A 24574-nucleotide genomic window follows, 5' to 3' on the forward strand; every position below is an offset into this window, starting at 1 on the left:
ATGTTAACAAATTTCTCTTCTTCAGAAACGCTTTCCTTGCCATTGCCAGTCTACATTTTATATCCTCTCTACTTCGACCATCACTAGTTATTTTGCTCCCTAAATAGCAAATCTCATTTACTACTTTAAGTGTCTCATTACCTAATCAAATTCCCTCAGCATCACCCGACTTAATTCGACTACATTTCATTACCCTCGTTTTGCTTTTGTTGGTGTTCATCTTATATCCTCCTTTCAAGACGCTGTCCATTCCGTTCAACTGCTCCTCCAAGTCCTTTGCTGTCTCTGACAGAATTACAATGTCATCGGAGAACCCCAAAGTTTTTATTTCTTCTCCATGGATTTTAATTCCTACTGCGAACTTTTCTTTTGTTTCCTTTATTGCTTGCTAGATATACAGATTGAATAATATCGGGGAGAGGCTACAACCCTGTCTCACTCCCTTCCCAACCACCGCTTCCCTTTCATGCCCCTCGACTCTTATAACTGCCATCTGGTTTATGTACAAAATGTAAATAGCCTTTCGCTCCCTGTATTTTACCCCTGCCACCTTCAGAATTTGAAAGAGAGTATTCCAGTCAACATTGTCAAAAGCTTTCTCTAAATCTACAAATGCTAGAAACGTAGGTTTGCCTTTCCTTAATCTTTCTTCTAAGATAAGTCTTAAGGTCAGTATTGCCTCACGTGTTCCAACATTTCTACGGAATCCAAACTGATCTTCCCCGAGAAGCGCCAAACTACAAATCGAAAAGGTCTGGAGTTTAATCCCCAGGCGACCTATAATGTTTTGTCACTTGCTGTCTCTCAGTCTCTCTCTCTCTCCTGTGCTATAACGGTATGTTAATGCAAAAATACCAAAAGTACATATTCCTCGGTAAACCAGCCAGTGCAACTGGCTGAGTATGCCAAGTCAAAGGTCGAGCAAGACTAGGGTGTATCGCCAACAATAAGACCATACCTAGATAAGCACCGCAGTGTTTAAACCAGTCTTCGGGTTGCTGTCATAACCTTGATGTTTTATGTTCGCAGATAACTGGTACGGGTCACGGAATTGGACGCGAACTTGCGCACCAGCTGGGGGCGCTGGGCGCCACGCTCGTCTGCTGGGACGTAAACCAGGAATGGAACGAGAAGACGGCTGCGGAGCTGCGCAAGAAGGGCTACAAGGTGCACGCCTACAAGTAAGTAGCCCGCAGCACCCTGCCGTCTGGTACGCAGCGCCGGTTTAAGGCCCAAGCGACACAAGTCAACATGGATTCCAGAAACAGCGATCGTGTGAGACCCAGCTCGCTTTATTTGTTCATGAGACCCAGAAAATATTAGATACAGGCTCCCAGGTAGATCCCATTTTCCTTGACTTCCGGTAGGCGTTCGATACGGTTCCGCACTGTCACCTGATACACAAAGTAAGAGCCTACGGAATATCAAACCAGCTATGTGGCTGGACTGAAGAGCTTTTAGCAAACAGAACACAGCATGTTGATATCAATGGAGAGACGTCTACAGACGTTAAAGTAACTTCTGGCGTGCCACAGGGGAGTGTTATGGGACCGTTACTTTTCACAATAGATATAAATGAGCTAGTAGATAGTGTCGGAAATTCCATACGGCTTTTCGCGAATGATGCTGTAGTATACAGAGAAGTGGCAGCATTAGAAAATTGCAGCGAAATGCAGGAAGATCGGCAGCGGATAGGCACTCGGTGCAGGGAGTGGCAACTGACACTTAACATAGACAAATGTAATGTATTACGAATACATAGAATGAAGGATCCTTTATTGTATGATTATATGATAGCGGAACAAACACTGGTAGCAGTTACTTCTGTAAAATATCTGGGAGTATGCGTGGGGAACGATTTGAAGTGGAAAGATCATATGAAATTAATTGTTGGTAAGGCGGGTGCCAGGTTGAGATTCATTGGGAGAGTCCTTATAAAATGTAGTCCATCAACAAAGGAGGTGGCTTACAAAACACGCGTTCGACCTATGCTTGAGTATTGATCATCAGTGTGGGATCCGTACCAGGTCGGGTTGATACAAGAGGTAGAGAAGATCCAAAGAAGAGCGGCGCGTTTCGTCACAGGGCTATTTGGTAAGCGTGATACCGTTACGGAGATGTTTAACAAACTCAAGTGGCAGACTCTGCAAGAGAGGCGCTCTGCATCGCGGTGTAGCTTGCTGTCCAGGTTTCGAGAGGGTGAGTTTCTGGATGAGGCATCGAATATATTGCTTCCCCCTACCTCCCGAGGAGATCACGAATGTAAAATTAGAGAGATTCGAGCGCGCACGGAGGCTTTCCTGCAGTCGTTCTTCCCGCGAACCATACGCGACTGGAACGGGAAAGGGAGGTAATGACAGTGGCACGTAAAGTGCCCTCCGCCACACACCGTTGGGCGGCTTGCGGAGTATAAATGTAGATGTAGATGTAGAAGTGGTCGCTTGAAGGTGCTAAGCTGTGAGTGCAAAATTTGTACACAGGGTGTATCATAATTAGTTGTGGAAACTACTCGTTTCCACGCTCACTAAATGTAGATTTGTTTTAAAGGTCTTACCAAGAATAGCAACTAATGCGTGTGCGAGGATGGGAGGGATGGAGAAAAGCGGTATGGGAGGCGCCATATGATCCGCCACTTCTGTAGAAAAATGGAGGGGGGGTAGGGGCGGCAAATTATAGGTCGCTTTCGTGGAAAAATGTTAACGAAGCGGCCCTGTTAACATGGCTATGGTGTAAGAAGAGACGAACGGGGAGGGCAATGGCATAAATACTGCTATAGTTGATTTGGCGTAAGTTGATCCCTGACAACTGGCAAACGCTTGCAGGCGGAAAAACGTAGCCGACTATAGAGCTCCGGCGACACTGCAGCGTCCAGCCCACTGATAACTGTCAGGGAAATTCTTACAGCGACTCGGTTATACAGGGCGGAGAAAAATTTGTGTCACGAAACTTTAACCCACGATAGCTGCTGCCAGTAGGACCCAAAATTACTAATGTTATGTGGGCTGCCCACGCACCATTTTTAAACTACGGAAACTTGGCGCCACGCGCTCCGATTGGCCGTGAGATTGCTCTGTTACCGTTCGTCGCTTGACGGGCATCGCTATGGTTGTCGGTTCACACATACAAACGTCCCTCGTGCGGTCATTAAAAAAAAAAAGTAAATGTCGTGTGACTAAGGCCTCTCGTCGGATAGACCGTCCGCTGGGTGTAACGCTTTCGATTTGACTCCACTTCGACATCTTGCGCGTCAATGAGGATGAAATGATGATGGTTAGGACAATACAACACCCTGAAATGATGATGCTTAGGACAACACGACACCCTGTCCCTGAGCGGAGAAAATCTCCGACGCAGCCGGGAATCGAACCCGGGCCCTTAGGATTGACAGTCTGTCGTGCTGACCACTCAGCCACCAGGGGCGGACGCCCCGTCACTGCCCCAACGTGATACGCACACGTGTCGAATAGGTCTTACTGTTTGTCTGCACCTCCGTCAGAGGCATTCACATGTAAGCCTCGCTTCGGAGCATACACGTCACCTGCTGTTTAGTCATACAGTAAGCATGGTGGCACAGTATTCGTTTGAAGAACGACGAGGTATGGTTTTTGTTTATGGACTAGCCGACAATAATGCGCGTGAAGCTCGACAGTTGTATGAGGAACGGTACCCAGCAAGACGCCACCCACACCCGCCATCGTTTATAGGAATTCACCGGTGGTTTGGCGAAACGGGCTCGTTAGTAGGATATCATAGTGATGCTGGAAGACCTCGAACACGATGGGATGATGCATTTGAACAGACTGCTTTCGACCGTTTCGAGGAAGCACCTACGACAAGTACTCGAGCTGTTGGACACAATGTAGGGGTAACTTAACAGTTAATCTGGGATGTTTTGAGGGATGACGGGCAGCATCCATTTAGTTTCCACCCTGTCCAAGACCTAAATCCTGTGGTGGACTATGAACACAGGCTAGGGTTTTGCCGGTGGTTTCTGCGACGTGTTGCACGAAATCCCGACTTCCCCGCCATTGTGTTGTTCACTGACGAGTGCACCTTCCATCGGGATGGCCTTTACAACACTGGAAACGTTCATTACTGGGCAAGGGGAAATCCTCACGTCACGTACGTCCAAGGACACCAGGAACAATTTTCACTCAACATTTGGGCAGGCATTGTGGCTGACCATTTGATTGGGCCAGTCCACCTACCACATCCAATTACCAGGGCAAATTACCTTCACTTTTTGCAAGAAACTCTACCCGGCCTGCTGGAAGACGTTGGCCTGGTCGTACCGCTACGCATGTGGTTGCAGCATGATGGGGCGCCCGCTCGTAACAGTCGTGCTGTATTTAAATGAACTCTTCGGCGGCCGAGTAATTGGCAGAGGCGCTCGTAGGACATGGTCCCCGCGATCACCAGACCTCATGCCACCGGACTTTTTCCTGTGTGGATTCTTCAAGGTTCTGGTTCACCCACCCAGACGCGAACCATCTGGAAGCAAAGAGGAATTAATGGATCGCATTCAACATGCCACCCATCACATCAAAACAATGCCAGGAATCTTTGAAAGAGTTTGGGAAAACACTGTTCGACGTAACCAAGCTTGTATCACGTCAGAGGATCGCCAGTTCGAGCACCTGCTATAAGTAAACAATGTCTTAGGTACAAATAAACGCCCTTTCCAGGGCTGGCTCTATTTGTAAAAGACTTTCTGTATGCAAACCAACAGCTGTTGACAGGTTTCTTCCCAGTACGTCTTATCACGAAACTACAATGGATGTGTCAGGACCCCGGAGGATTCGCCTCTAGTAAATTGAGCAAAATAGAAGTAATATCCAGCGTTCCACAAGGAAGTGTTATAGGCCCTCTATTGTTCCTGATTTATATTAACGACATAGGAGACAATCTGAGTAGCCGTCTTAGATTGTTTGCAGATAATGCTGTCGTTTACCGTCTTGTAAAGTCATCAGATGATCAAAACGAATTGCAAAATGATTTAGATAAGATATCTGTATGGTGCGAAAAGTGGCAGTTGGCCCTGAATAAAGAAAAGCGTGAAGTTATTCACATGAGTACTAAAAGAAATCTGCTAAATTTCGATTACGCGATAAGTCACACAAATCTGAGGGATGTAAATTCTACTAAATACTTAGGGATTACAATTACAAATAACCTCAATTGGAATGATCACATAGATAATATTGTGGGTAGAGCAAACAAAAGACTGCGATTCATTGGCAGAACACTTAGAAGGTTGCAATAGGTCTACTAAAGAGACTGCTTACACTACGCTTGTCCGCCCTATTCTAGAGTATTGCTGTGCGGTGTGGGATCCGCATCAGGTGGGACTAACGGATGACATCGAAAAAGTACAAACAAGGGCAATTCGTTGTGTATTATCGCGAAATAGAGGAGATAGTGTCACAGAAATGAACCGTGAATTGGAGTGGCAATCATTAAAACAAAGGCGTTTTTCGTTGCGACAGGATCTTTTCATGAAATTTCAATCACCAGTTTTCTCCTCCGATTGCGAAAACATTCTGTTGGCACCCACCTACATAGGGAGAAATAATAATCACGACAAAAAAAGAGAAATCAGGGCTCGCACAGAAAAATTTAAGTGCTCCTTTTTCCCGCGTGCCGTTCGAGAGTGGAATGGTGGAGAGACAGCTTGAAGGTAGTTCATTGAACCCTCTGCCAGGCATTTTATTGTGAATAGCACAGTAGATGCCAACCTTAGATTTCGGATTAGAAGCCCATTTCAAAGTACGTTACTGATTCCAAATACGGTAAAGCAAAGATAAACATCACAACTTCTTAATGTATCGATCCTTGGGTTAATGTAAAATTACTTCAATGACCATTTTTTGACAAATTACATATGGAATCACACAATCCAGCAATTACACTGACATGACTAAACACACCTAGGAAAAAAGTTGAATGTCAGTCTACTCATAGACTGAGGCCCAAAGTTTTACTTCTACATGGTGGCAATTATTGAAGTATGTGAAATAAAATCGTCATAACTTCGGAACGGTTTGCGTTAGGACGTTCAAACTACATGGTTGGTCGTGAGGCATAATGGGAATTAGTATACTCATGCTTGGTTTGGTTTAGTGAGGAAGCTCACTTTCATTTGGATGGGTTCGTCAATAAGCGAAATTGGCGCATTATGGGGACTGAGAATCTGCATTTCGCGATCGAGAAGTCTCTTCACTCTCAACGGGTGACTGTGTGGTGTGCACGTCCAGTCGTGGAATAATTGGTGCAGTGTTCCTTGATGGCACGATGACCATCAAATGGTATGTGAAGTTTTGGGAGGATGATTTCAAAGTGACCCTGATTTCGACAAGATGTGGTTGATGCAAGACGGAGCTCGACCCCATCGAACCAGGAGAGTTTCTGATGTCCTGGAGGAACACTTTGTGGAACGCATTCTCGCCCTGGGGTACCCAGAGACCATTGCCATTGGCCTCAATTGGCCACCATATTCTCTGTATCTGAACACATGCGACTCCTTTTTGTGGTGCTATATTAAAGATAAAGTGTAAAGCAATAACCTCAAAACCATTGCTGGGCTAAAAATAGCCATTCAGGAGGTCATCGACATCATCGATGTTCTGCCACTCCAGTGTGTCATGCTGAATTTGCCTATTCGCCTGCACCAGATCCTCGCCACTGATATCAAACATGTCATAACCTAAATCCGAATATCTGTAGCGATGTTTACATGTTGAATAAAGTGTGTGCACACTGTAGTTTGTAACTAATTTACTTTTTTTTCATATAGTTCAATAATTGTCACCCTGTATCTAGGAGTTGTGATATCATCTAAAAATAATTGAATTACTTTTGTTCATTTAATGGTATGTGTGGGGGTATACGCAACTGTTTTTTTAATTTCTGGAATTCCTAACTGGCTGAGTTTTGCTCCCTTTTCCTCTGTGTGCAAGACTTCTGTATCTATTATATATTTTGTTAAGGCAATGTTCCACAAAGGCTTGAATCAGACTTCTTCAGTGTCCACCTTCTGTAATGTTCTTTAAGTCTGGTGCAGACTGACCTCCCGGTCTGTCCAATGTAGCAAGATTGACAATCCCGGCATATGATCTTATAAATCTCATTTTCTGTGATGGCTGCTTGTTTGTCTTTTGCATTCAACAAGCAAATACCTATTGTCTGAGGGACATAGAAAAACACAGAGAAACCTTTTGCCTTGAAAATGTTACCTATCTTGTTTGACATTTTCCCTAGAAAAGGTAATCTGCACTATTTCCTTTCCAGTTTCTCTGTCAGAAGAAGTCTTTGGCCAGGAACATAATAAAATAAAACCAAAAGGTATAAATAATGAATTTGACCCCAACATCATAGACAAAATTCTTAGTAAAATGATGAACGCACAGATAAACTGGAAAACGAAATTTTCTATTAGAGTATATCAAAAGATTCACTAACTACAGCAAAAATTTCTGGAGTTAAATAATGTAGGCATGTGCTACTATTTGCATTACCTGTTTTGAAGGCCACCCAGATAAAAATAGTTTTCAGTGCATTGCTGCACTTAGGAGAAAGTGCACACAAAAGTATGGAAAGTGTCAATATCGTGTGACTAAAGCAATACATAAAAGGACCTAGGTTGTCACATTCTTCATGGTACGCAGTAGCAGCAAAAGTGGCACAAACTAGTTGACATGAAAGAAGAATGTTTTTTCTCTGTTGACTGTGGATACCATCAAATTCACACGTGAATAAAGTTGTACAGTAACTCCACATTGGTTCATCCTACTTAAAGAATATTTTTCTAAGATTTTTGTAAGAATTTAACAGAAAAGTGCAGGAAGAACCACCAAAAGGACTTTGCTACACTATGGTGTGCTTGTCACATACAGACCAGTTGACACAAAGTAATGCAGAAACTTCCAAATTGACATCACAGCCCAAGTCTGTTCCTGTGAGAGCTCACTCTCTTGACAAACTACAAAATAAAAGCAACTCATGAATAGTTTTGAGTTGCTGCTAAAATGACTGAATGCCTGTAAAACATATCTATGTGACCTTCACAAGGAGGCATATTGTGTAATTTTCACATTGGTGCTCGAAGTTTATGTGTCATAGCCTGACGAATACTAGATAGGTTTATGCCACAAACCACATTGTGTATAGATATCAAGATTCATGATGTCAATGGCTGAAAACCTAATAGACAGAGAACCATATGACTAAATGTAATGTTCGATGAACTATGCCAGAATCATCTCATGCAAGAACACATATAGAGTTCCGGATCAAGCTGTAAGTTCAGAAAAGTGAGGTAAAGCTGTGTGCTAGAACTGACATAGTGAACATTTCTATGGTGACAATTAACTTCTGATCCACCCATAAGGCTGGGTATTATTTTCTAAGAAGGCCAATGGCCTTCTCCATGTGACGTGTTTGCTGCAGCTACCCGAGTTGTGGCAGTTGAAAGTGGAATTGCGTGTGTCACATGAATAATATACCTGCCACTCTGAGACAGTCTCCATATCACTGGTGTGGCAAGATACTAGATCCCTGCCACCCTTAACTAGGGGTGGTAGCGGCCATGGAGTAAAGTAAAGACTGGCAATATTGTGGAGGGAGGGGGGCAGCTATCCAGCTAATGGCTTAGTTACAAAATAGTTTTCTGTGCCTCTGTCTCTATTGGCCTCATCACTTTCTTCTGCCTTCCTTTTACTGTCCTCTTTCCCATAAGCAGTCTCATTGACAGTAAGGAAAACTGGTTTATAAGTTTATCGCTTCTGATTCCAATGGTCACTTCTGTAAATTTTTTTCAGATGTGATGTGTCAAATCGTGAAGAAGTACTTAACCTAGCAAAGAAAGTTCAAGCAGAGGTTGGTGATGTCAGCATCATCATCAACAATGCTGGCATCATGCCTTGCCGACCTTTCTCAACATACACACCTGAAGTGATACATCGCATCTTTGATGTAAATGTGTTTGCACATTTCTGGGTATGTAAATTGAATTATTCTTAATTTTGCTAACATTGGCTAATTATTTTGCCTTGGTATAGGCATTAGACTGTTCTGGTTTTACCCCAATGTCTGTTGTGTAGAATATTCCTTTACCAGAAATATATTTAATTCAATAGAGACTTTAGAACTAATTGTTTAATGATGTGCTTTACTAGTTCAATAAACTTAACATACATGAGCTCTTAATGAGCTTATTCACTTTATAATTATTTGAGATAGATCTACAAGAAGGACAGCAGAAGTGACTGACAAAACTACTATCAAGTATCCTTGATGGGTCTGAGCACTATGTGACTTAACTTCTGAGGTCATCAGTCGCCTAGAACTTAGAACTAATTAAACCTAACTAACCTAAGGACATCACACACATCCATGCCTGAGGCAGGATTCGAACCTGCGACCGTAGTGGTCACGCGGTTCCAGACTGAAGCGCCTTTAACTGCACGGCCACACCGGCCGGCTCAAGTATCCTTGACATCCATTTGTTGTAGAATCTTTAGAACATATTCTGAGCTCAAATGTAATGAGATATGATCTCCTCCATGCCCACCAGCATGGATTCTGAAAATACTGATAATAGGAAACTCAACTTGGGCTTCTATCAGGGCATCATGAAAGACATGGATTAAGGCAGTCAGGTAGACTTCTGAAAAACATTTGACTCAGTACCACAAGTAAGCTTGTTATCAAAGTATTGTCATGTGGGATACCAAATGAGATATGCAACTGGACTGAGGCTTTCTTAATGGTTAGACACAGAATCTCATCTCAGATGGACAGTCATCGACAGATGTAGTAGTAACTTCAGGTGTTCCCTATGGAAGTGTGTCGGGAATCTTTCTGCTGATGTTGCAAATAAATGATCTTGCAGACAATAGGAAGTCACTTCAGAATATTTGCAAGTGATGCAGGAAAATATAAATGAAATACTATCTGAATAAATCTGGACAAATATTCAGTCTTTTCTTGATTAGATTTCAAAATGGTGCAAAATTGACAACTCACTCTTAATGTTCAGAAATGTAAAATGATGCATTTTGAAAAATGAAAAAACTTAAGTAACTTATGACTACAATAGCACTGACCCACAATTGAAATCAGTCAAATCATGCACATACCTGGTGTAGTGCTTAGTAGGGACTTGAAGTTAAATGATCACATGGGCTCAACTGTACCTGAAGCAGGTGGCAGGGTCTACTTCATTGGTAGAATACAAAGAAATGCAGTCAGTCTACAAAAGATATTGCATACATAAAACATTCATCTGACCTGTCATGGAATATTGCTCATGTGTGTGAGCCTGTACCTAATACGACTAACAGAAATAACGTAACTGGCAGAAGCTTTGCAAGTTATCCCCATGAAAGCCTACTTCTAATTCTAGCAGCAGTTTTATGTGATGGACCTAGAAATATACTACAGCTATCTACATATCCCCCGCAGAGGGACAGCAAAAACAAGATCAGACAAATTGCAGCACACACAGAGATGTTTAAGAAATCGTATGTCCTTTGCTCCGTAACTGGTACATTTGAATGTATCCTGTGCCGAGCAATTCAGTGGTTCAATGTTTTGTAGAGTATAGGTGAAGATGTAGATGTAGTGGGGCATACTACCTTCTCCCTCTGCTTCACAAAAAAATAGAGTATTTTATATTATTTTGATGACGCTAAACAATGATAAAAAGCAAAAAATACTCTAATCAGAGAAAGTAATGTCGATATAATGAATAATATAAATATTTGTGCAGTCTCCCACAAAGTAATACTAAACTATTGCATCCGTTATGTATGACATTACATTAATAATAAAAATGAGGGTAGGTATTCATCGTCTGATATCAGCATGAAATTATAAACTACTGTTCAAGTTTGTAAAGTCACACCCTTTGGTTAAAATCTTAACCATTGTACTTTCTTGACAATCAGTGCAAAACTACTGTGAAATACTGAAGCATCTCTAAACAGCTGTTGTGCAAATTCAGGTACTTGTAAATGACTGAATGATTTTTGGAATAACTTCTTAATAAAAAACAATACTGAAATGTTTACTCAGGTGATACCAATATAAAATTTCTGTTGTGAGCTCTCTGGAAAAGAGTACAAAGAGTTTTCACAAAAGTGGCAGCATATATCTAATGAAAATATTGGAATTAAATTTGTTAATGACCCAAAATTGTGGAAATTAATGATAAATTTGGTTCTATTTCATTAATAAATTATGTTAAATAATCACTGTTATTGGAGTTTTGATTATTTCATTGGAATACATTTGTTTCCTCACTGGGAATGATAAAAGGGTACAAGGCATTTCCCTTCCAGTCCCTCCCCCCCCCCCCCCCAAAAAAAAAAGCCATGTCACACACATGTACTTATATTCATTCTCCTCATCTTAAGTTAGTGTCCAATTTATTTATTTATTTTTATTTGGTCCTGTGACATCTTGTGTAGATATAGTAAAAGTCAAAATATAATGCACAGATAAGTATTACAAATTTTTCTTATATGACAACACAGAATGTTTCCTACAGACAATGCAGTTATACAATACATATATATGAACACATTTAGACATAAAGACAATACAGAAATTAATCATGATAAACATTCAGTCTTAGAAACGTTTAATTCATATGCAATAGATACGATCCAAATGATTCCTACACACAATCGGCTAGACAATAGATATATATGATCACAGTTATAGAATTTACTAGACATGTTCACCATTTTATGTTTCTCAGACAGAGGTAGTATTTGCTAAGAGCAGTAATTTTACTTTGGAGTAAGATATCGTGTTCCAATTCATTTGATAAGAAATTCATCAAAAAAGTAAAAATTGTGGTTCATCAGAATAACTTTGGCCTTTACTTATTTATTTTGAACAGGCTTTCTTTAATTATCATTTTATGGTGGATGGAAGGTTATTATACAATTGTGTAGCACTATGTAGGACACTTTCTTGGTAGGCAGATGTTCTGACATGAGAGAAATGAATATTACTGCAATTTCTTATTTCTTTATTATGTACAGACCTGTTTTGTTTACAAGCATTGAAAGTTGTTAAAATATTCCCTTACAAATAGTATTGCTTCATGTACGTACAAGCAGAGAAGGTTGAGGACCTTTAATGTTTGGAAAAGAGAACAATATGAATCTTTTCTCTTTTTGTTGCAAATGATTCTAACAGCTCATTTTTGTATTTTGAATATAGTTTGGCTACATGGTGAATTTCCCCTGAATATGCTTTCATACCTGACTACATATTGTAAACATGTGTGGTATGCCTGCAGTACTGTTTCTCTATTACAGCTTGAGTTCAGTATCCACAGCATATAGCCAATAGATGACAACTTACTTGTTCGAGGCTGAATGTGTGTGTTTTCCATTTGAGATCATCCTACATATGTGTTACCAAAAATTTCATGTCATCAGTCAGTTTTAAACTTTTGTTGTTTATTTTCAAGTGGAGGTGATTCTGTTGCTTATTATAGTATATTTGAAAGTTCATGGTGACAGTTTTTTCAGAGTTTATAATAAGTTTATTTTTCTCAAACCTGTCTGACACCTGTCATCAAAATGCTTGTGTCACCCACAAACAGAATTTTTCTTTGGCATGAACATGAAGAAGGAATAGGATTAGAGCTAATGCAAACCCTTGTTGCACACCATATTTCTTGAAAGTTTTCCCTGATGAGTTTCTGTTCTTATGATGTGTTCAGTTATGTGTCATGTTTAGGAATAGCATTTTGTTCCAGGTCTGTGATATATGATTTGATCCATTCATTTGGAAAACCTTTAATACCCACACTTTCTATTTTGTGTAGTAGAGTAGCAAGATCTATAATGTTAGACACTTTAGGTAAGTCCAGAAATATTCCATTAGCCATTTCCTATTGGTGTATGGCTTTCAGGATTGCATTTACATACTCATATACAGCTGTGTCTGTGGATCTAGATTTCCAGACGCCATGCTGATGGTTTGATAGTAACAAATATTTGTTTGTAAATTCCTGTAGCCCATTGTAAAAGAGCTCCTCAAAGATCTTTGAGAGTGAACTTCAGAGGATCAACAATATACTTCCCTGTTAGTTTTATAATGCAGTCTGGAATATCACCAATACCACATGAAAGTTTTGTTGGTGAGCTCACTGCTAGTATGAGCTAATCTTGTGTGGTGTGTTTGAGAAACATTGATCCTTTGAGAGGTGTGTTTCTAGACTGATAGCTTTTTCTATAAGGTCATTTACTATATTGTTAAAATAGTCATTAAAGATATTAGATGCTGTTTTGGCACCAGATACTTGTCCACTTCCCAACTGTAGGTTAATTCTGTTTGCAACTGTCTTTACATTTGTTTCAGATCTGATAATGTTCCATGTGGCCCATACCTTTTTTATGAGATAAATCATTTCTCTTTTTTCATTAGGTCATGGTAGATCTTCTTGTATATTTTTGCATAATTTATTATTTGTAATGATACAGGGTTGTATTTTTCGTATGACTCTAAGAATATTTTTGTTGCACTGGAGGTTTTTATGCCAGCTGGAAAGGCTATGTCAAAATAAGGCTTATATGTGTTGTGAAAGTTACTACTGAACATTTTATTTGTATCTGTCTCATTGTCCACTTCATCCCATGCTTCTTGGCTTAGTAAGCAGCAGAAGTGTATAATGTTACCATCAATGAAGTCCATAAACTTACTTATTTTTGACTGGTGGCCTTTTCGGTGAAAATAGTTTCATGATTGCTATAGCCTGTATTTATTACTTCAGTGCCGTATGGGTATCAGGTTTCTTGATGAACATTTGGTCTAGGGCAACCTCATTGTTTAAAAAGATACTTGTTGGTGTATATACAATGGAGTTCAGAATGAAACTTTTTATCATGTTTAGTAGTTCATCTCTATGATTTTACTGTTTCAAAAAAATCAATTTTGAAGTCACCACATGTTTTTATTTTTGGTTGGTTCTAGAGTATTTAAGAACATTTCTAGGTTACATAACAAGTCTTCAAAATTTCCATCAGGGCATCTGTACATAGTGACAGGATTTGTTTCCATTGCTGTATACTTTAAATTCTGCTTTACAAATATGATTATTGCTCCATGTTTGTGGCAAGACTGCACAAGGAGGAAACAAGGAATGTTTAAAGTATACATTTGCTGCTTTCCTAGGGAATGTTGAATCATGCAGATGACATCAACAATTAAGTCAGATCCCAGTAATACTTCTAGTTTTTGTAACTTGTTGTTAATGATTGAGCATTGTGATACATCATACTAAGAGGGGGAGTGCTGATTTTGTTTTCTTTACTATTGTTATTGCTTTTATTCATTTCTGACGAATTGCTCAACTTAGGTAAGGTCATATCTCTGTTTATTTTGTGGCTCATTGATTAGTTAACTGTATATGATTACCTAAAGAGTAATAGGAATATGGATGTGTGCAATTAAAGCAGACAAATGGGAAAGGTAATAAGAAAAATTATCTTAAAATATTATGAAATGTAAAATTTAAATCCCAAAATGTAAATTGAGATGGTTACAACTGCATGTACCAGCAAAAACCAGAGCCTGACTGACAGCAACTCCAAACATATTAAGATACTTCTAGTTTTAAGTCTACTTTTCATCAACAGAAATAGTGTCTAGGATATATGTTGCAGTTCTACATTCTTACGGTTACTGCAGTTTTTTTCTTCCAGTTATGTCCTACATATTTTTAAACTGAGCTGAATATCAAATTAATGAAACCACATGGATGGCTATTAGTCTTTCTTCAGTAATTCAGTGTACTATCTGTGTATAAATATAGGGTTTGTATGAAAAGTAATGTGACTGATTTTTTGCTGATGCAACTGTACTCCACAGAGTGCTCTCACCCAGGGGTTGGGGGGTGGGGATTGGTGGTGGTGGGTGTCTGGCCAAAAATGAGTGGTGTGCCAGTCTCCTGCAGGCTCTTGTCTCGGCAGCATCATGCGTTGAGTGGACGTGTCACAAAGTCATCAGTCGTGGCGCAACTTGCAGCAAACAATCGAGCAACATTACATCATCAAGTTTTGTGTGAAACTAGGAAAATTTGGTATGGAAATGTTAGATATGTGTCAGCAAACCTATGGTGAGGATTGCCTGTCAGAAGCGCAGGTTTTCAGGTGGGTGAAGAGCTTTAAAGATGGCAGCATTGAGGATGAGGCATGCTCCGGATGCCAGTCAACCAAGTAAACTGACAAAAACATCGACTATGTGCGCCTTTTATTGAATGCCGACCACCGGATGAGTGTCAGGATGATAGCAGACGATCTCAGACATGATAAAGTGACAGTGCACAACATCATCACCAAAGAATTGTTGATGAGGAAGATCTGTGCCAAGATGGTCCTGAAGATTTTGTCAGACGTTCAAAAGCAGACATGTGTGTACACCCCCCAAGACAATCTCAGAGCCTTGAAGCTGACCCAGAATTTTTAGATAATGTTATTACTGGAGATGAAACCTGGGTGTTTCAGTACAACCCGGAGACAAAGTGCATGAGTGCTGAATGGCGTACTTCAGCATCCCCATGTACAAAAAGAGCTTGCATGAGCAAATCAAAGGTGAAAGCCATGCTGATTGTTTTTCCACATCATGAGTTTGTGCCCCCAGGCTAAACTATCAACAGTGCTTTTTATTGCAAAGTGCTCAAGAGACTGAAAGCCAGGGCCCATCGCATGAGGCTAGCCATTGCTGATGATTGGAAGTTGCACTGCGACAATGTGGCGAGTCACACCTGCTTCATGGTGGCCACCTACCTGGCCAATAAAGAGATTCCCCAGCCCCCCTACAGGCCCATTGTGGCCCCGTCAGACTCTTTTTGTTCCCCAAACTAAAAACTTACCTGAAAGGACACTGACATGGGACCCTGGAGAAGGTCAAAGCCACCATGACAAGGGCTTTGAAGTCCATCCCAGACTCAGCATTTGTGGCAGCATTTGAAGTGTGGGAATCTTGCATGCAGTGGGTTGTTAACTCTCTAGGGTCATACATTGAGGAGTACTAAGTGGTTTTAGCGATATCTACAATAAATTTTGATTCGCAAGCTCAGTCTCATTACTTTTTGTACAAACTCTGTATAATTTATTTTTAACTTTTGGTTTTTCTTTTGGAATATTAAGGGATCATTCATTCCGAAATGGGGTTGTCATAAAGTCTCAATCCATTTATGAGAAATAATGGATGCATTTACATAAGACATAATTATAATATAGTTCTGTGAAAACATGAGCCTATCACCACCACCACCACCACCACCAGGATAATAAAGAAGAATGCTTATGCTAGAAGGCTACTTGTGGCTGTTGTTAGTGAGATGATTGCACAGTTTATCTCACCTGGGTGTGCAACAAGAGTCCACTCAGAAATTTCACAAGGCAGCACTATTAAGAGCAAACATGCAGTTATTTGTCAGTAAGTTCCAAATAAATGGAAACGCTGCCGATAAAGAACATTGTAGGAGACCACTTGTACCACAAGAGACCATTCAGCAAATTGGAGAAGCAATGGATAGAAGTACGAATCCATCAACTCTTTGTTAATCAACAAATTATAGACATGCCAAAATCAATTATTGTGAGAGTTTGCACTTTGTGCTAAAAAAATCTTTATCGCATTAAAGTGCTTCACAAATTAGACTATGAAGATGATGAAGCTTGACAAGTTGCATGATAAGATGTGATAGAAATTGTTTATAGGAAACATTTACCTTGATATGTTGGAGCAATTCCTAAAACCATAGTTTCAGCAAGAAGGCATTGCTGACACTGTTGTGTTTCAGCAGGATGAGTTCTCCCCTCATTTTGCTCTTATGGCAAGGGAGTACCTAAATTGAAGATTTGCCAACAGATGGAGTGGCAGATGTTCAGCAAGACTGTGGCTATAATGTTCACAAGATTTTACACTCTTGAATTTCTTCACGTAGGTGTATATAAAGTCAAGAGTGTACAAAACAAAAATAAGGGATCTCCAGGATCAAAGAGCTTGAATCTGAGATGCAGTGTTGGCTCTTTGACAAGATATGCTTCAGAATGAATTCAGATCTGCTCTACAACAATGGAAGCACTGTTTCAAAATGGATGGAGGCCACATTGCAGTGCAATGAAAATGTGTACACGTCTTGGCAATACATGTGTATTATATATTTGGATTCATTATTTCTTAAAAACAGGCTAGACTTCATCACTACTCTGTATAGATACTTGAAATGGAGGAAACAAAGATTATAGAAAGGTCATTGCTTGCACTTGTGATATGTAGATAAATGTAAATGCAATTAGGACTTGAACATTTTGTAGATGTTAAGCATAGTGAATTCAGATATTTAGACTTGAATGTTTTATTATTTCTAAAGACTAAAATAAGATACCTCTAAGTGACCTCTTCCACTTTTTTCCAACTAGTTAGTTGTACTTGAAATAAAACAGAATGATTATCATTATTCAGTTCTCTCTATTATCACATGAAGTGTGTTAAGTCAGTCTCATGACATGATTTCCCCTTATTATGGGCTACTTCTAAAAGTGATATTTCATATTGGTTAATTTTGTTTCATAGATCTTGGAAGCATTCTTGCCACGTATGATATCAAACAATCATGGACATGTTGTGGGTCTCTCTTCTATGGCTGGTGTAATGGGTATCACAAATTTGGTACCGTACTGTGCTAGCAAATATGCAGTTCGAGGGATGATGGAGGCTTTATCAGAAGAACTGCGTGAGAACTTGAAGAACTCTCAAATATATTTCACTACCATCTTTCCATTTATTGTTGATACTGGCCTGTGCCAGAAACCACGTACCAGGTATGTGATAAATATAACAATATGATACTATGTAAAAAATCCTTTGCAGACATTTTTGTATCCAATGATGTTTTAGCCAGAGAATGTAGTTTTTCCATAGTATAAAAGTAACTATCAGATGGTTTATGTACACAGTTGAATTTTATTTTATGTTTTTATTAATATCATATTTTAGGTTCCCCAGTCTTCTAGCTATAGTACAAATTCCAAAAGCAGCATCAGAAATTATTAAGGCAATGAGGAGAAACTACAATGAATATTCCATTCCAAATGGGCTGTTGGACTTAAATCACTTCCTCAGGTATGATCATTTTCTTTCTGAGAGTTGTGTTAAGACTTTTTATAATAGAATATATTTATTTGTTGTTTACCCATTCTGTCTGATAATTTCCAACGAAGAATACTGAATGGGTCACACAGTTTCCGAATTAACTCATGATCAGAAGAACAACAATTATATTGGCACAGTGAGCTAAATTAGCTATAAAGTTATGGTATACTAAACATATATTTAACTTGGTTATTTTAGACAGTCTTTGATAAATTCTTGTATTGTATAGAAACAGTTCTTCTGAAATAACTTTGTTTTACTTTTGCTCTGATTTGTCCTCTATTCAACTTAAAATGTATAGATAGCCTGTTGTATTATGGAACAACTTTGATGTACCGTGTCCTGTGGTGCCCTTCACATAGCCATTGACTAATTATAGATATGTCACTTTAATTACAGAGTGATGATAGTAAAGGTTATTATTGGTAAAAATTGTAAGTCTTCATGAATTAACACAGCTTTTTGTGAATATAAATACAAGGCACTGACTGGAGACTGAGCTCCCAGAAGTGGATGTTTGCTGGTGAAGGAGAAAGACACTTGTCTCTTTATCTTAACTGCTCACTTCTGCATACTAAATATCCCTCTATGTGACACACCCAAAAACAGAGTACAATATGTGAGTGTTAGATATACAACTGCAAATTATGCACATTTTAATGTTTGAATGTCTTATTTAACTCATGACATTAAATGCACAGCACAAACTGCCCAGTCTGTTTACCAACTTCCTTATTGTATATGCCGCACCACAGTCTGTCATCTTTCTACCCTCAGAGGAACTCAGTGCTTACCTCTCAGTTTATAAGGCACATTTCCAAATCTGCCCTCTATTCTTGACGAACCTATGTGATGGACAAAAATTTACACACTGTTTTGCCTTTAATCAGTTAACTTACTGTTACTCTTTCATACTATGTGTGTATTTTTATGTTAAAGAGGCTTAGCCTTTGACAATGTCTCTGCTTAACAGCTTAAGCCTGCTTTTCACCAGGGGTAACCATCTTAGATATGTGTCAGTTGTCTTGTTTAGTAGCTCCCCTTACCTCTCTTGGCTTGTTCTTGTACCTTATTAGTGAGCTAATTATTACTAATGTCTCTCACTAGCATAATAGTTCCATATATAAACACCTACTGCGTACACTGTTGTGATCAATAAAATTCGATTCTACATTGTCTTTGTAACCTTTTTTCAACAAGAATTGCAGTTTTGTCTATCAGGAATTTTTTTCCTTTTATATAATGTACACTCCTGGAAATGGAAAAAAGAACACATTGACACCGGTGTGTCAGACCCACCATACTTGCTCCGGACACTGCGAGAGGGCTGTACAAGCAATGATCACATGCACGGCACAGCGGACACACCAGGAACCGCGGTGTTGGCCGTCGAATGGCGCTAGCTGCGCAGCATTTGTGCACCACCGCCGTCAGTGTCAGCCAGTTTGCCGTGGCATACGGAGCTCCATCGCAGTCTTTAACACTGGTAGCATGCCGCGACAGCGTGGACGTGAACCGTATGTGCAGTTGACGGACTTTGAGCGAGGGCGTATAGTGGGCATGCGGGAGGCCGGGTGGACGTACCGCCGAATTGCTCAACACGTGGGGCGTGATGTCTCCACAGTACATCGATGTTGTCGCCAGTGGTCGGCGGAAGGTGCACGTGCCCGTCGACCTGGGACCGGACCGCAGCGACGCACGGATGCACGCCAAGGCCGTAGGATCCTACGCAGTGCCGTAGGGGACCGCACCACCACTTCCCAGCAAATTAGGGACACTGTTGCTCCTGGGGTATCGGCGAGGACCATTCGCAACCGTCTCCATGAAGCTGGGCTACGGTCCCGCACACCGTTAGGCCGTCTTCCGCTCACGCCCCAACATCGTGCAGCCCGCCTCCAGTGGTGTCGCGACAGGCGTGAATGGAGGGACGAATGGAGACGTGTCGTCTTCAGCGATGAGAGTCGCTTCTGCCTTGGTGCCAATGATGGTCGTATGCATGTTTGGCGCCGTGCAGGTGAGTGCCACAATCAGGACTGCATACGACCGAGGCACACAGGGCCAACACCCGGCATCATGGTGTGGGGAGCGATCTCCTACACTGGCCGTACCCCACTGGTGATCGTCGAGGGGACACTGAATAGTGCACGGTACATCCAAACCGTCATCGAACCCATCGTTCTACCATTCCTAGACTGGCAAGGGAACTTGCTGTTCCAACAGGACAATGCACGTCCGCATGTATCCCGTGCCACCCAACGTGCTCTAGAAGGTGTAAGTCAACTACCCTGGCCAGCAAGATCTCCGGATCTGTCCCCCATTGAGCATGTTTGGGACTGGATGAAGCGTCGTCTCACGCGGTCTGCACGTCCAGCACGAACGCTGGTCCAACTGAGGCGCCAGGTGGAAATGGCATGGCAAGCCGTTCCACAGGACTACATCCAGCATCTCTACGATCATCTCCATGGGAGAATAGCAGCCTGTATTGCTGCGAAAGGTGGATATACACTGTACTAGTGCCGACATTGTGCATGCTCTGTTGCCTGTGTCTATGTGCCTGTGGTTCTGTCAGTGTGATCATGTGATGTATCTGACCCCAGGAATGTGTCAATAAAGTTTCCCCTTCCTGGGACAATGAATTCACGGTGTTCTTATTTCAATTTCCAGGAGTGTATGTTGTCCTTTCAACTCTCCCCTTTATTGACATCAGTCCCAAAAACATTTCTACTGCTTATTTCTGTAATATAATAATTATTTATTGTGAAGTTCACAAATATTTTACACATTGCTTGATTTTAAACACTAATGAGCAAAAAAACCTCTTGAAATCTATTTGGTTGGCCTTTCATCCATAAATTAGTACTTTCAATGTCTTAAAATTTAGAATTTCTTCTATAATTGTTTCAAAGTTCTTATCAGATATGGGACTGACTGATATTCCCTATACCTTCCTAATTCATGCCTACTTCCTTGTCCAAAAATGGGTGTACTTTACTCTCTTCCATTTTATTGTTTTTAAAACTTCTGATAGTGTTTTTTCAGTATTTTCTGATTTTTACCATGAATTTCATTCATTTAGTCTGTTTTATTATGCGAAATCAATTTATTTGCTGCAGTTAAAAAGTATTTATTGTATCTTAGGTATCTGCATTCATTTCTCCAACTTTTTAGAGATGACTGCCTTCTGTATATCGTGAAATTTGTCCTGTTCATTTTTTTATTATCATCTTCAGCACAATTCTTTCATTTATCTCTTACTGTCTTGGTCACCTCATGCAAACCATAACAGTTTGTTTCAGCACAAAGTGTGTAGTACTTTTGGAAAGCTTTATACATTCTTTCACGTTCTTCTACTCTTAGAGTAAATAATACAGAAATGATCATCTGTAATACTGATACATGCTGGAGCATGTGGCATTGATAGAAGTAAAGTCTTGGAAAATGAACTTGGAGTAAAAGAAGGCTGGGTGGAAAAGAATTAGGCCTACGTATTACATAGACAGGGAGAACACACATCAATCTAGAGGAACGAACATGACTGTCAGAAATATGGGTAGATGGAAGAAGGAGAGGTTAAAAATGAAAAGATAATAGGGGTTAATAAGGATGTTAGTAACTGACTGTCCAATACTATATTCATTAAAAGTGCAAGTAAAATAATATAGTTAGACCTTAGGAGTCATGGTAGAGAACAGTGTACTGAAGGTTTCTCACTCTTCTTGATTACTGTCATCCTTTTCTTCTTTTCATCAGTTTTCCTTGGTAGTTTCATCATCATCATCATGATCATCATCATCATCATCATCATCATCATCATCACCATCATCATTCGAACTAATTCAGTGGGTTGACAAATGAGGCTTCTCCACCAGTCATGGTCGTTAACATTTTAAATGTTCTGGATGTGTTAATGTGTGCACCTTTGTACCCATACCTGTGTGCTCTGAATGTTCAGAGCATACAGGGACAGGTACAAAGGCGAGCATGTTAACATGTCCAGAGCAGTTAAAGCATTAAACTTCACTCCCTATTCAATGCTGTCCCAAGTATACCCTCCTTGCATGGTGTTAGATTTCACCTTATTCTTGTACCCAAGTCTTGATCCTTCATATCTGAGTTTCAGATCACACATTACTCTTTGTAGTCTTTCAGCATCCATGCATCATGTATGTCCGTATCATCTCACCCGTGCAACGTTATTTTGTCTCGTAGTCTTAAAATAGGAGCCTGTTTCAGGTTCCCACATTACAGGGGTCTGTCCCTCCATGTCTTTCTGACTATGCTATGGATAAACCCCTTTTCAGCTGCCTGAATTTTGCTGATATCTTTACTTCTCAATGTTCATGTTTCACAATCATATCTCAAAACTGGAATGTAATAAGTTTCATAGATGATGCTCTTACATTTTAGTGGTACTTTCTTGTTTCATATTAGGTCCTCAACTGTTTGATAGAAGTTACAACCTGCTTGGATCCTGTGGGTGATTTCTTTGCCTTGTTTTCTTTGTCATCTTTACTTTATTTCTGTTTAATTTCCCTCTCCCCCCTCCCCCCCCCCCCCCCCCCCACCCAAACACCAGCAGGGGTGCAATTCACACTACCCTTCTGCAGTTTTACAAAGCCTTGATACAATCCTGCCTTGATTATGAGAGTCTGGTAAGTGTTTCATCGTCACTCTCAGCCTTGTGGATACTGGATCCAACACACCACTGCAGGTTTGACTTGCAACACGAGCCTTTCAAACTAGCCCTGTGAACAGCTTACTTGTGGAGGCTGGGGTCCCTCGATTACAGATTAGGGGGCAACAACAGTATGTCAATTGTGCTACTCAAGTTCACAGCTCCCCTCAGTCCAGCCTGCAATCCATTTCCTGCAACAATCACATTCCGCATCTGGTCCCTCATCTCCTTTTGATTCCTCTTCATCCTGTCCTCTGGACTTGCTCACCTCTGTGGTGCATCGCTTGGACACAGTTTTGTCTTGACCTATCACAAAGTCTGAAATACTTGGTTCCTCTTGATGTCCACTGTCACCAATTTTTCTTAATCCTTGGTGCATCCTGGGGTTCAAAAATAGTCTTTTCTGATGGCTCAATGGTTGCCTGTCACGTGGGCTTTGCTTTTACTCATAGAGGACATATTGAACTGTGCTCCTTGCCAGATGACTGTAGTGCTTTCACTATGGAGTTGGTAGCCATCTCTCATGCTCTTGAGTGTATCCATTCCTGCACAGATGGGTCCTTTCTCACCTGCAGCAACTCCTTGAGCAGTTTGTAAGTTCTTGACTGATGTTGTCCTTGCCACCTCTTGGTCATTGCTACCCAAAATTCCCTGTATGCACTACAGCAATGTGGATACTCAGTGGCTTTCACCTGGCAACATGGTCATGTCAGGATCCCAAGGAATGAACTCGTAGATAGCCTGGACAAACTGGCTACTAATAAACTGACTCTTGAGACTGGTATTATACAAACAAGTTTTAGCAATCTGGAATACATAATGGCTCAGTCTGCTTTACCAAACAAGCTACAGGTGATACAGGATACTATGAATTTGTGGAGGTCCTCCTTGCAGGCATCTTGCAAGGAATCTGCGGTTATTTGCCAGCTGCACATTGACCATACTTGGCTGACTTATGGTCATCTCCTCCATCATGAAGACCCACCCATAGTCATTGTGGTTCTCTTTTGCTGGTGGTCTATGTTTTGCTGGACTGTCCCAATATAGCCACTGTGCAGCAGACTCTTAATCTCCCTTACTCTCTATTAGGAGATGATGATGCCTCAATGGCTGACTCAGTTTTACATTTTATTCGTGAAGGAGGATTTTACCACTCTGTTTGAGGCAGGACCACTTAACATTATCAGCCCGCTGAGATGTTGGCAGAACACTCTGTCGCCTCCTTTGTCCAGGCTCGGCTGCCACTGACTGGGCTTGGTGGTCCAGCCTGGTCCTGGCCCTACCTTCTCTTTTACTGTTCTTCTCCCTTCTCATGTGGTCTTTAGACTTGTTCATCTCTTGTCTCTCTATGCCTCTCTTGTTGTGTTTGTGTTGTTAGTTTTTCCTATGCAATTTCTGAGGGGGGGTGCCTCTGGTAATTGGTATGGGTTGGGGGGTGTATGTCCCCTCAGTGCACTCTGTCTCTCTTTCTTCTTTTTGTCTCTTATCTTGCCTTTGTTGACCTTTTGTAGACCTTGGGGTTTTCTTCCCCTGAGTTTTGCATGGTAGGCTCTCCTCATCTACTGTCATGTAGACCTGTCTGTTTGAGTAAATAGGGACTGGTGACTTAGCAGTTTGGTGTCTATAATCATCCAATCAACTATCTAATCTGCCTTCCCAACACTCCACTGTGTCAGGCAGTCATTCATATAGTATTTTTTGCCATGATGACACATT

General features: G+C 40.7%; 1 protein-coding gene across 3 annotated transcripts in view; it reads left to right on the forward strand.

Moving 5' to 3' along the window:
• LOC126247077 (epidermal retinol dehydrogenase 2-like) overlaps positions 1-24574 on the forward strand; it is a 380879-nt gene that overhangs the window by 354944 nt on the left and 1361 nt on the right. For all 3 annotated transcript variants that reach the window (XM_049948448.1, XM_049948446.1, XM_049948447.1), the window contains 4 exons: positions 1030-1181; positions 8817-8994; positions 17605-17852; positions 18028-18153. In XM_049948448.1, coding sequence (XP_049804405.1) covers positions 1030-1181; positions 8817-8994; positions 17605-17852; positions 18028-18153 — 704 coding nt within the window. The remainder of the gene's footprint in view (positions 1-1029; positions 1182-8816; positions 8995-17604; positions 17853-18027; positions 18154-24574) is intronic.

Source organism: Schistocerca nitens, chromosome 1 (genome assembly GCF_023898315.1).
Source record: "Schistocerca nitens isolate TAMUIC-IGC-003100 chromosome 1, iqSchNite1.1, whole genome shotgun sequence".
NCBI lineage: Eukaryota > Metazoa > Arthropoda > Insecta > Orthoptera > Acrididae > Schistocerca > Schistocerca nitens.